General features: G+C 36.3%; 1 protein-coding gene across 5 annotated transcripts in view; it reads left to right on the top strand.

The window, feature by feature from the left end:
* The window catches only part of METTL8 (methyltransferase 8, tRNA N3-cytidine), a 28,860-nt gene extending 15,175 nt beyond the window's left edge, over nucleotides 1–13,685 (top strand). For 4 of the 5 annotated variants that reach the window (XM_075431005.1, XM_075431004.1, XM_075431002.1 and 1 more), the window contains exons 5-12: nucleotides 1,240–1,631; nucleotides 2,221–2,270; nucleotides 4,719–4,782; nucleotides 5,115–5,254; nucleotides 8,352–8,458; nucleotides 8,550–8,615; nucleotides 9,766–9,989; nucleotides 12,988–13,685. In XM_075431005.1, coding sequence (XP_075287120.1) covers nucleotides 1,240–1,631; nucleotides 2,221–2,270; nucleotides 4,719–4,782; nucleotides 5,115–5,254; nucleotides 8,352–8,458; nucleotides 8,550–8,615; nucleotides 9,766–9,953 — 1,007 coding nt within the window. In that variant the 3' untranslated portion in view covers nucleotides 9,954–9,989; nucleotides 12,988–13,685. Of the gene's footprint in view, nucleotides 1–1,239; nucleotides 1,632–2,220; nucleotides 2,271–4,718; nucleotides 4,783–5,114; nucleotides 5,255–8,351; nucleotides 8,459–8,549; nucleotides 8,616–9,758; nucleotides 9,990–12,987 lie in introns of those variants that run through there. The other variant, XM_075431007.1, reaches the window with a different exon arrangement.
* Nucleotides 13,686–13,937: the final 252 nt, after the last annotated feature.

The raw sequence follows: 13,937 nt of genomic DNA, 5'->3' as shown, positions 1-13,937 counted from the left end.
GTTGCAAAATGGCAAGCTGGGAGTTATAAACAGGATTACAGCCTGTAAGCCTCGTAATATATTCCTTTTGCTCTGCGTTAATAATGCCTTTACCACAATACAGCACCAAAAAGTAGTAAATCAATTGGAGAGAATCTAGAGAAGAATAATTATAATGATCAGAAGTCTAAAAATCAGGACTTCTGTGGAAAAAACAAGAGAGGTTTAGGCAGTCTAGAAGAGATTGTTTATGGGAGACGTAGTAAAAGACTTCATATAAGTTAATAGGTGTTGCAGAGAGAAGTGAGTAATCTTTGCTATATCTGCTTGATTAATGGGACAACAATTACTGGACATAAATTGCAATAAGAAGATTTCAGGTTAGGTAGTGGAAAAGGTTTCTAATTGTACGGATGGTGAAGGACTATAATATATTACTGAAGAAAGTTGTCAAACCCGTATGAACGGTGATATTTTAAGAACAAGTTGGACAGATTTCTGTGGAGAAGGGGTATGAATTCCCTGAGTGGGTGAAATCCCTTCCAGTCCTATTCTTTGACATTCTAATATTCAGTTAGAATGTTTTGTCAATGAAGACTTCACACAAAGATCTATTGTAAGACTCTCTGAAGTGTTTTGAAAGTAAGAAAGTCAGTATGTTGCTTCTGACTGTATTGTTATTTTCTGTCAAAACTGCATTGTTGAATGGTTAAGAGTGAATTACTGTCTATTGGCTATGCGGTAGCATTTACCACTCCAGTTCACAGAACTGTATTTCTAATTGATATTTTGTTTGAGAGACGACTAGCTACCAACAAATTTGCAATTGTTCACAGAGTTTCATAAATCATGAAATTAATTTCAATTTAGTATTTCTTAAATAGGAAAAACATGGAGAACATTTAATTGAAAAGATGCATTGCTTTTGTAATTTGAGACATGGAAGCTTATCTAAGAAACTTCTGATATTTTGCTAATGCTGTTCCTTTATGTCACTACCTTAAAAAAAAAAAAAAGATTCAGAAAGCCTGTCTGCCCCATCCTAAGTCACATAAGATCTAATTAAACCCTCCTGCAAGTTACTTTGAGCACAGATTAAGGTAAGACCCAAAAAACTCCATATGTTTTTATTTAAATATGCACAATGTGGGAAACTATGGATTTTTCATCTGTAAATTTGCGGTCCAAATTCCATGTTGCTTTACAGTATTTTGTAGCTAAGCTTATATTCACCAAGTTTTTGTTTTGTTTTAATTTCAGATAAATATGAGAGAGAAGCCAGTAAATATTGGAATGAATTTTACAAGACTCATAAAAGTAACTTTTTTAAGGATCGCAATTGGCTGTTTCTGGAGTTTCCAGAAATTCTTCCAGAAAAAAGGAGACAAGAGTTGAAAACAGAAGAAAAATCTTCAGAACACACAAAAATAAATAGTACTGACATTTTTTTACAGAAAAATGAAATGTTTGAGGAAGGAGACAAATATTGGAAGAAAAGTTATGGAGGTGGTTCTGCTTCTGTACAAGGATACGTAGATAATAAAAGCCAAGCAAAATCTCTTACTGAGAGTCCTCAGGGTAAAAACTGTGGAGAAGAACTTGGCAGGCTAGAATCCTTCCCTGGTAGTGATGCCACTTACAGAATATTAGAGGTAATGCACTGCAAATCCATGCTACCTATCATATAGAACTCCGCTTAGTTGCTCAAAAGCCTGATAAAGACTTTCTTGATACTTACTTAGTAAGAAAAGTAAACATTTGGTATTTGACGCACTACATTCAATTATGGCAGAAACTTCCAGAGATACCTAGGATCTGGGCTTTGCTTTCACTTTAAAGTTTCTCCCAAATCAGAATTTAGGGCTAGATTGTCAGATTACATTTTCACTGAAAGATGGGTTTCTAATTTCCTGATGAAAGTTGTGTCTTAGAATGCTTTGTTCTTACAGTGCTCTGTCTTAAAGTGAAAGTATTTGACACATTCTTGCCAAATGGTGAAATTGGACATTCTCCTATGCAGTTTGAGAGATGGATCCTCTCTTAATTTTAGAAAGACATGAAGAGAAATGTGATCATAGAAGTATTTTGAGAATTGTGGTATGAGCTGTTTATACCTTTTCTGTCTGACTTGTCTTCAAGTCTAATGGCTCCTACCTACCAACTATTTTAAGGAAAAAAATAAAAGAATATGGGTTTTATTTGCTCATTTATGTTAACTTTTTGTTTCTCTTCTGATTTTAGGTTGGTTGTGGTGCTGGAAACAGTGTCTTTCCTATTTTGAAAGTTCTATGGTATGTAGTGCTGGATTTTCAAATATAGAAGTTCTATTCTTATGTTCTTAATTTTCTTCAAATGTTGGTGCTGGACCAGTGCTGCAGGAAGTGTTGAGTAGACTGTTTTACAGCCCTGAAATTCTGATTGCTTGCAGACCACAGATACTCCTCATACTGGTCAACCCTAGTCTAGGGGGGACCATATTTGCTGACAAGGTTTGTCTTCAGGTGTATTCAGACAAATTTCTTGTAGTTAATCTCAGGCAAGTGAAATATTCTCTTGTCTTATATGTCACCGTAAAACTACCAGATATCTCTTTAAAAGGCCAGAGTTGGAGACAGTAGATAATAGCACGTGATCTACTGGTAAGAAGTTGCATTATTTCTGAATTTGGCTGGTACACTTTGTCATATTGCTTCAAGCTTTAGTGTCAAGGAAGGCACAAATCCTGTATTGCATTACTTAATTCCTTGGAACATCTTAATCCACTTAGCTTCCAGTTTTAGAAAAAGCTGTTATGACAGCATGTCCTCCCTTCCATGTAGGCAGGAAGGTTTTATTGGAAAGGCCATCTATGTATCTAGGGTTGAAATAGATTTCTTTTTATTCATGCCTCCAAGTTCGTTATTCTATAAATGAATTCTGATTGCTAGCATCACCACTGTACAAAAATAGTCCATTCTGCACACATGGAAACAGAGAGCAGGAGGAATTGAGTGATGCACCAGGGTCATACATGACACCTATTACTGTTAGCAATGCATCTTCATCCCACAGCAAATGCTTTGCTTTAGACAGCTTGTAATGAAAAAGGAGCCCTGTTTCATATGAAGAGTTTGGAAAGTAACACTATATAGGGAAAAGGTATCATGTGGCTGTATTAAAAAAGATGAGACAAACTTTTGTGTCTTCCTCATGGGAAACATTAGTCATAGGCTGGCATTTCTGATAATTAAGAATCCACTCTTTAGGTATTTTTCCTGGAGATCTCTATTCTTATGCAAATCCTTCAGTCAATCACATTGATTGGTACATTGAACAACTCACACATTTGTCTTGTATATGACCTGATGGAAACATCTCATCTCTTAGCAGGCCTGGCTTTATAGCACAGTTGGGTTTACTCTGAATTTAATAATATAAAAATTGCCTTTTGTGTGCATAGCAAAAGAAGCCAGTGTCAAGTATGAGTGTACGCTGGCTACCAAAAATTTTTTCACTTAGGTTTGTTAATGTAACTTTAAAACCATTTCACCCTGTCCCCCTTAAATTGTAAGTTACTGCTTTTTAATACAATGCATCATGAAATCACCATCCAGATCAAGCTGTGTCTTTGTTTAAGGTCACTTTCTACATAGCTCCTCTTTGTCTCAAAAAAAATTGAAATAACATCTGAACAAGCCAATTAGGTAATGAGGTTAATCTTTTCCAAGGGACTGGCTGGGTCCAAAGCCTGTCTACTTGCCCTCATCCATGATAAATACCTAAACTCATCAACTCTCATGGTGGTCGCAGAGCTTATAAAAGTTTTGCTCAGCAACAAGGGTGGAATATATTTTGGTCCACAAGGGTTCTCCTGTTGAGTCCTCGGAGAGAGGTCACTAACTTAGCTGTGTATACTGTGAGATCTTGTAGGCACTGCCACAGTTTATTGATTCCCTCTCTAAAGAAACCGTCTGTCCAAAATCCCAATTATTTTTAAAGAGAGATTAATTGATCATGAGTTGACCATGAGGTCATCTTTCAGTAGGTTTTGAGGTGCTTGCTCAGTTTCTCTTAAATGAATTTTTCAGAGGTGAAAAAGAATTCTCCCTGGAGTTACTAGTGTCTGATGAATAGTATGAGGAAATTTTTAGCTGGCTTAGTCTTGGATGGGAAAGGAAGGGAAAACAGTGCTACAGGAAATCTTTATTCATCTTTGCTTAAAAACAAAAGGGATAATGGAGGGAAACAACCAATACTGCTTAACAATCAAAAGCACAGCAAGGTGGCACATGGGAACCCAAACCTCTGCAGAACTATGGATGACTCTTTCAACACCTCACCCCTGCCCAAATCATATTGCTAATTAAACTGCATACACGGGCTAATGATAGAGACTTAATGCAGTGCTTCTGTAAGAAAATGTGACCTATTAATGTGCATTTATGTAATACAACACCAGGACATTGTCATCAATCCTGACAGCCGTCTGTGACCTTCTTTCATTTCCTTTTCACTTCCTCCCTGACAAGGCTATAATTCTCCTTTTTATACTAACTGCCTGTTGGTATTCTTCTGAATTTGTCTGCCCTGTTGGTTCATTACAACCTCTGTGGTTTTCCATGTGCTAGACATCAATAAAACATACTTGATCAAACCTGTGGAGAACCCCAAAGGGCCCTCAGTACTTCCATGAACACCGAGGTAGACTTTAATCTTTTACAATAATAATTTTTTTACTGATATTGGTTTTGTTTTCCTAGCGATACACCTGGAACCTTTCTATACTGTTGTGATTTTGCTTCAGGAGCAGTGGAGCTGGTAAAGGTAATTCATATGCTCACTTTAGAGTACCTTATAAGCCTGTAATTCAGGAGGCTGCCAGGAAGCCGTCTTCATGAAAAAGAATGTGATGGCTTTGACAACTTTTAACTGAAGTTTTCAATATTCCAAAGAACAAAGTCTTACTCTATGCAGAGAGGAATGAATACCATCAGTGAGCTTGCTTCTCAGCTTGAGTAAGATACCAGACAGAATAGGCTTTTATACGAGATGTTTTACAATGCTGAATAATTGAAGAAAAAAAGTTTCTTGAGTCACAGTAAACGTATTAACTACTACTGTTCTCTCTGTGCCTCTTTTCATCTTTTTCCTGACAGTTACATTCGTCCTACAATTCAGCCTGGTGTTCTGCCTTTGTTCATGATGTGTGTGATGATGCTTTACCCTATCCTTTTCCAGACGAGATCCTGGATGTCATTCTCCTTGTCTTTGTACTCTCTACTATTCATCCTGACAGGTAAATGCAGACTAAAGGGCAAAGCAAATGGGTTAAATCTCTTTTATCACTGGAGTTTTTTAAGAATAGCAAAAGAAGATGATGAATCTTTAATTTATTGTTTAGTAAGCTACAATATATATAAAACAAGGTATTTTAAAAGCTGCTTCCCATTTTCAGGCTTCAAGAGAAAAGCTCGTCAGGCTAATTCATTACTGAGCCTCTTGTCTCCATCAAAATACAAGGGGTATATTGTAACCACGTACATACCTATTAAAAGTGACAGTGATTCAAGAAAATTACAAATTAAAAAAATCAGAATGCTAGTCTTGTAGAAGGAAATTATTTTTAGTGATCATACTCAAACATTCGTGATTTAACACCTTGCAATATGTCGACAGAGACTTAGGTTGCTAATTTAACATGCAAATGCTTACATGCAGGCCGTTTAAATGAAAATTCATTCAGAATTTTGTAACTTGTTTTTATTAAGAAAATTTGATCTAATTTTCATGCATAGTGTTATGCTGGGTGCTGTTAGCCTTGTTACTAATGCCTCTTAATGTCTAATGAGCCAAACTTCATGAGTGTTAAGGCTGGCTGATTGTGCAAATGCCCTTTTTTAATGGTAAAAATGCAAAAGAGGGCATGTAAGTTAAACTCCTTGACTCTTCCTTTAACTAGATCATACATGCTGTGTGTGTGGTAATATGTTTATTACTTTAAGAATGTCATTTAAATGGGCTTGGCAAACAGAACAGTATTCGCCTAAGTCTGGGAACTATTTCACTGCCTAAGTTATTAATGATTAGCTTTACAGAAATGTCTTTCCCATATAGGATATTGCTCCTTCCTGTTTGTTCAGAGATGAGCACATGAGTCATGCAAAGCCTGAGTCCAGATTTCAGAAACAATTCAAGCAGTAGCTTTCAGACCTCTGTAACTGTGGTGATGCTGCCAGGAAGAAATTGGACAATAGAGACACATACATTCAATCACTTCGCCTGTAGAAGCAGTAATCAGACCTTCTGTCAGAATTTATGTGGATCTTTTTCCTATTAGTCATTTGAGAATGTGTTTGTCTTTTTTTTTTTTTTTCTCCTCCCCATGTCAGCATCTGAAGGCTGACATGGATGTTTTTGTGTGTGTGTGTATACACACATAAAGATTTCTGTGTAATTGTCTGTGTTGTAAGACCCGCTTTCCAAAGATTTGTTAGTCATTACTGTCACCTCGTAGAATTAAAATGACTGCATAAAGGCAAACGTAGTCCAGATTCATCTTGCTCAGTATACATTTTTTTTCTGGAAACTTTGAAAGTGGGAAATGAAAAAGAAAAGCAAGAGCATGATGATGCAGAACTTACATACTTTGGAGACCTGGAAAATACACAAGAGGGACGCATTTGTGTTCAGCACAATTTTTACTTAGTGATTTCTCTTCAGGCTGCTCTGTTTAGTTTTTGATAATTGCTACTTTTGTACCCCATTTTTAACACACTTCAACTCTGCTAGAAGGCCACTCTAAAAGTTGCTTGCAGAATTTGAAAGATATTAAACTTTCTTCAAGCTATTTAATTAATGTGCTCTAGTCCTATGAGATGAGATTTCTCAAAGCACTTTCACTTTTTGGGCTTGTACATTTTTTTTCTGTGTGCACAAAAGTTTTATGTTTATATAAGCAAAGTCTGCAATTCTGTACACAGCTACCTGTCTTGAACAGTCTCTTATTCTTAGATGATGCTGCCTTTTCTGTCTCTGGCAGCATGCTTAGTTGCCTGTGTTGAGCATGAGCAAAGTGGACAACTTTTAAAGAACTTGGCTTCTTCCAAGGGAATTCCATGCTTAAAAAATGTATGCTGCTTTTTGTTCTTGTTTGTTTGTTTGGAGATATGGTATTATTTTCTGCTGAGCTGCCTCCTAATTCTGTCCCTTAAAAATCAAGGTAAGATGCCTGCACTGCTGTTGCATAAGCACCAGGTTTCTTGAGTTATGACATCCTTGGGGCAAGGGGGTAAGGCCACCTGAGAGACAGGGATGGCGTAAGGATGTTCTCTCGGTACACAATAGTGGTATGCTGATTTTGTATAGTTAAGTAGGACTTACTCTTCTTTAGCTCTTTTCAGCACCCTGCCTTTCCTTTCCATTCATTTTGAATTCACTCACACCTTCTGCACGATCTGTCTGCTTCACTGTGGGAGGAAGGGTTGAACTAGGCAAGTGGACTTTTCTACCTTGCAGCCTGCCAGGTGCAGACTGCCTTTTGTGGTCTTTCATGAATGTGGACAACCTGAGCCTTTCAGCTTATTCTCTGAAAGACTGAGGCAAACCCAAGTCATTATTCGTTATTAACGTATTTTAAAGCGTAATGCAAATGTATTTATAAGAATCTCCAAGGTAAGGTTAAAAAGTGAGAATGAAGATGCTCTGGTCTAGTGAAAGGGAAAGAGTACTGTGTGTGGTACTTATTCCTATCATGCATACAGTAGGCTGGTGTAATCTTGATAAGGAAGAGCTGATGTTAGATACCACCAAGATTCACAAACTTGTCAGCATTTTGGAAGATGCAGACTTTCCTCTAACTCCAGATGGGGTTCTGCCAGATTCCTCTCCTGAGGTACTACTCAGATTTTTCTTTCCATCCTCAACTGTTAGATGTGGACATACTGATTTTATGTGTATGATCAGTACCTCCATAAAGAAATCAGGTAAGTTTTTTGTCTACCTTCCAGACCCTTGATTTTGCTATGTACAACGAGAAGGCTCAGTCTGGCTCTACAATGCACATAGCTAACTGTTCATTCATTGTTTGTCATATATCTGCCTCACCCATATGACCCATGTACTCAAAAACTGGTTTAATCCATCCTTGAGATTCTGTTGAAGTGAAGGAAAAGGGCTCCTTTTCCCTTCCCAGTTTTTATTCTCTTACAGTTCCTTTTAAATTATTAGACATTTTTTTTGTAGAGCGTCCTTCCTGTTCACTAGTGCCTGCCCTTTTTATTGTAAATATAGACACATCTTCTCACTGTAGTTTCAGAAATTTATGTATATTCCAAGCATCTAGAAAAAAACAGTTATGTTTGTAAATTTCACCAGTATCTCATCTATTTTCTAAGGATGCAAAGGGTTGTAAATAGGTTGGCTAAACTACTGAAACCTGGAGGAATGTTGTTATTTCGAGACTATGGAAGATATGATACAGCTCAACTTCGCTTTAAAAAAGGTAGTTCCTGAATGCTTTTGTAGTTCGCTGTTTAACTCTTTTTTTGAAAAATAGTGACACATGCTTTTTCATTACTGCTCTAATTTCTTAGGTCGCTGCTTGTCAGAAAATTTTTATGTACGAGGAGATGGAACCAGAGTATATTTCTTTACCAAAGGTATGAAACGGTATAGTTTTATAGAAAGAGTTGAGTGTCTCTTAAGATGATTTGAATTATAAAAGCTCATCTTAGAAAACTAAAGAAAGTTTTGCTGGCTTTTTTTTTTAATTCTCTGCTTTTACAAAGCCCAAAGCTAACTGTTCTAAGAAAATAATTCCTGTTATGTGTACACTTGTTACATCTGGGGTCCTGCAAGATTGCTTGCAGACATCACTGGAAATTTCTCTTTGTCTAAGCCTCTCGTGTTTAATGGTATGCTCAAATTCTGTTATTTAAAGAGGTACTTGATTTATTTCTTCCAAGCATGTTTATCTCAATTTTAAGGACAGTCGGTAGCAGTGATCTGATATTTTCTTCTGCTGTGTTGGTGAATCTGAGTTGTGAGGCTGCTCTTTCTGCAGGAGCTTAACTTAAATTCCTGATTATGGATACTACTGCCCTTTGCCCGCCCACTCACTTGGTTCTGTTGACAGTCAGGTTAAACTGATGTATTTTAGCCCAGCTACTGGAAATTGTGAAAGTGAGCATCACAATCCTTTTTTTATTTTTCTTTTTACCCTCTGCAACCTAGACTGTAAGCAATAGAGATGGATCGGGATTTATCCCAGCCTGAGTAATTTTAGAAGTGAGAAGGAGGATCTGGGACATGTATGGGAAATCACTTGAATTCAAAGAGCCTTCTTAGTTTTTAAATATCTTGGTTTCTGCTTACTCATGACAAAGAAGCTTAAAGTTTTCCAGTGGTGACTGACAAGAAGGAGATAATGACGCTGGCATAGATGTGTGGATTGTATTTGGCAGGTGAAGTAGCTTTATCTCAATAATATGCAAACAGTGACCAAATAGCATACATTTATTTTCCTCAACTCTGGCATACTCAACCCTCTGAAGAAAAGGGATCTGTGAATGCCATGAGTAATAACCAATGTGGTTTGGGCCTCAACATAACATTTTTTACTGTAATATAAATTCAGAGCTGTGAAAATGAATTTATAACAAAAGGTTTCTTACAGGTAGTTTCCTCGATCTTTCAAAACACAAAACAGATTTAGTTCCATCTTTGGTTGAACTACAGGTTGTTAATTACTACGTTCTACAATTTTATTTATTTTTTTTAATTACAATAATTTTTCATATGAGAAAATAGATGAGGTATGGAACATGTTCAACTTGGCTGGATTAACTGAAGTACAGAATTTAGTTGATCGGCGATTACAAGTAAACAGGAAGAAAAAAGTGCAAATGCAGCGAGTTTGGATACAAAGCAAGTTCCAAAAACCATTGCTGTCTCTGAATAATCCAGAAGAAACCACCGAAACACACCCTTATGGATGATTGTACCATGAACTCCAGAAACTGGAGCAAATTTGAGTATGTATATTTCCTATAAATCTTTTGTTAGCCACCAAAAAAGAGAAATACACTGAATTGAAAAGCTCTCCCTGATATTTTTGTGAATGTATGCGTGTGAAAATGATCTCAGGGGGAAAGAAAAAAAGGCATTTCTGACCTCTACTTTGTATGCAATAAAGGGATATGCATTAATCTATTCATAACTGTGACCAGGCACTATTTTACTTCCTTGAATATGAATAGTCAATAAGTATAGGCATGTATCTTGTATGTATATGTAAATTGTAAATGTATATGTAATATGTAAAAAGTTTTAGACTGAAGCATAATTGTTTCAGAGATTTAGAGAAACTGAGTATCTGTTCTCACTATCACTGCAAACTGTGCTGTGTTAATTTGTGAGTCATGTCTCTTTTAACCACTGTGTGTCTTGCAACTGTATTTCCTCTTGGGGGGGAAATTTCTTGGTGTATAAATAATGAAGACAAAATGTCTTTCTGATTTGCATGTAAGGTATCATTTCATACTAACTGCATGTGATCTGCGTAAGTATCAGATTAGTCAGTGGTGGGCATCCTCCATTGTGACTGACTTCTTCCTCTGAAGTCTCCACTTTCCATCTACATGCTCATCAGAAACATGCCAAACTCAAGTTTCTGTAACAGCTTAGTGACATATACATTATATTTAAAGTACCGTAGGTTGTAAACTGAACATCATGTAGAAAAGAATTATCAAAATGCCAAAACAGTGCTGAAACCAAATAGTTAACATTTGCCTGGATAAATACAAGCATCATTTTTATGATATGTCAGATATACTAGAGGGAGGAGCCGAAAGAGGAGTCCAGAGTACATTTTATTTATATTGTTATAGGGTAATGTAATCGCACTGAAATGGCGATCTACATGGCAGCTGGGATATTTTGGTTGTTTACAAAGAGAGGTTGCTGTCTTAGCGCTGGAGTCTTGGAAAAAAGACACAATGTTTTTGTGTTGGCTCTTTGGAGAGACAGTAAAAGGACAGGACTATTCTAGTATGTCAAGTACTTTTAAGAAGAAAATCAAAATGCAAACAGTGTTTTCAGATACAGACCGTGATACTGAGGCTGTTGAGCTAGTATTTAAACATGCCACTTCTGCTATTTAAATGTAATTTTACAATCGCTTAGCCACAAGAAGGAGAGGACAAGAAAAAGGTGAATGAATAAAAGAAGTCTCTTACTTCAACAAGGATGTAGAATACATATGATCTATAACATGTATGCAGTTTTGAGTGCCATTAATAGTGACACTCTCAAAGTTGCTTTTCTTGCTTTTGTTTTAGTCTGAAGGGTAAGCATGTCACAGCTGACAACCTATTTTTTTTGCAAGTTGTTAACTGCTAAGCTAAGTAGAACTGATTGTCTTCTAGGGAAAAAAAAAAAAATCTAATTTTAGATGCTAAGTATCTACATCCCCTTGGAGGGACCTGCTTAATTTCCATAAACCCAGAATCTGTTTCAAGAATGTGGTGCAATAAAGGGTCTTTGAAGGTAGGATCTGATCCTGCATTTCTGGTGTATTCTAAACCCCCATTAGAGTAAGGTACTGTTCTATGTATGAATTAAGTGGCTTAGGAAGCTTTGGTTAGCAGTGGCATTATTGTAACCTACAATTAAACTCCTGTGGTATAAATCAAAGGTTAAGTTTCTTCAAGCCCTAAGTCTTAAGAGACTGTAGCATCTGCATGGAAAATGTAAATAAATATCTGCTTATATTTTAATTAGATTGCTACCCTATGCTATTAAGTGTGACTTCTGAGTATGCATAGCTTGTAGTCTAGTACAAAGCATTTTCAGTTGTAGAATTTTCCAGGGGGGTGATGGCGATGATAAGCTTTTGAGCATCATGCAGTCCCATTCGTGTGTGATGCAGATTTTCCATGTGTGGAGGCTAATGAAATGTTTGCTTTGGCTCTCACACTGATATGTTGATTCTGGCAAGATTTTAATATGTGATGTTGTTAGTTTAACAAAAATGTGACATCAGAAGAAACGAGACCCTGAATTCTCATATGGCCTTGAGCAAAATTGGCTGTTTCTCTTCCACACTTTGCAGCGCAAGTATTGGCTGCCTCCTTTAGAATAATGGTGCCTGTTTTAGAAGTAATAAGGTCAGCTACTATTTGTAAGTGTAGAATATCCACTGTACTAGTCTGAACAGTTGTAAAATTGATAGAAGGGGAAATGGACAAAGATGTTGTTCCCAATAAGAACTTTTGAATCTGAGTAGCACTTTCTGTATTTTGGCTGCATGACATTTCAGTTTTCAAAAAACTTAAGGACATGTTTTTGAAATACTTTCAAATTATCTGTATTAGTTGAGAAAACTAATGTTACAATATTGGTAAAAGAGAGGCAAGTAGAGCTACTGAAATAAAAGAAAGAAAATAGATGCAGACAGCTATATAGGAAATGCAGTTTTACATGGCTTATTGTTAATTAATTTCTGGGGGAAAGAAAAATTAGGGTATTGCAAAGTGTGCCCAGTATAGAAAAAGACTGCTAAGTTTCACTTTTGAAATCTGAAGTTACTTCTTTAATCAGATATGTACCTGAAATCTCTAATTACATAAATTTGTAGAAGTACACATTATATAAATACTAAACAATTGTTAATTGCAAATGATTTTAGGTTCAGCATGACTTCCTATGCTGGTAAAGCAGACTTATGAATGTATACAAATGGCAATTAGAGAAAGATAATCTTATAGAATTGAGTCTTGCTTTTATTGGCTTTGGGTTGCTTTATCAATATTGTGTACTTTTTGCCCATCTCCACTGGTATTGCATTACATTTATGTACAGGGATACATGAAAGTGGTACTTATCAAGGATTAGACCTTGCTTAGTTTATAAGCAACTATAAGACAGCTAGAAAGTAAAGAAACTGACCTACACTAATTCTGAAGTATCTAGTCACTTACAATTAACTCATATAAAAAATCTTGTGGGGTTTGTTGGTTTTTTTTCCAGAAAAATCATGAAAGGTGCTTGTGCCACACCTACAAATCCACTGAATCTGAAGAGGACAACCAAAATGCAGGGCAGACGGGGAGACAGCAGGAACTCTAGGGACACTAGGGATAAATTTCTTGTATTGGAAACTGCTGTTTCTTTTTTTCTTTTGCTTGACTTTTGCTTGTGACTCAGCTAATGTACAGATTCTGCTGTTTAATAATGAACAAAAATTTGTAACAAACCGTCCTGAAATTTGTATTAAACACCAGTGGAAATCACTTAACATAAATTTTGCTACTTCATTTTTATTTGTGGTGTGATCTTTATTCACTGCTCTGGTGTGCTCCTTGATCTGTTGACATATGCCTCATTTCCCCTTTTTCCTATGCATAGTAGACAATTAAGCAGTTTCCACAGGAGTTATATACACAAACATTTGCAGTAAAGTTTGCTGGCTGGGTTATTTGTAGCATCGAAGCAAGAGAGTTTTATTTCCTTCTGTACAGAACAGATTGCTTTTTCTTTTTGTGTGAATGCAATGAATTGCATAGATGGTAAATTAATATAGGGATATTGGCTGTATTTTTAAATTATTTTAAGCCCAAAATACCTTAGGGTATGCTGTTTGTAATGGCAGTGATAATAGTAGACAGTTTGTACATGAATAATTTCTTCTTCATAAACCGTCTTCATAATGGGTGGTTAAACAACCTTGGAAATAAATCATGTGTACATGTTATAAAAATATTAAATGTTGCTATTGTTAATAATACAGGTCACTTTGCCTTTCAGTATCTGTAAATTTCTCTCCATGTTTGGAACAAAGATTGGACATGAGAGGTTTTTTACATCAGTTATGTGCCAGTTGCTCTCCTCTTGAGACTCAGCCAGAGACTGGACGAGTCTTAAGTCTGCTAAACACAATTACAGTTAGTATATGGTCAGGAAGAGCTACATGGGTTGCC

Source organism: Opisthocomus hoazin, chromosome 9, assembly GCF_030867145.1.
Source record: "Opisthocomus hoazin isolate bOpiHoa1 chromosome 9, bOpiHoa1.hap1, whole genome shotgun sequence".
Lineage (NCBI taxonomy): Eukaryota > Metazoa > Chordata > Aves > Opisthocomiformes > Opisthocomidae > Opisthocomus > Opisthocomus hoazin.
This window is presented reverse-complemented; position numbering and strand designations above follow the sequence as displayed.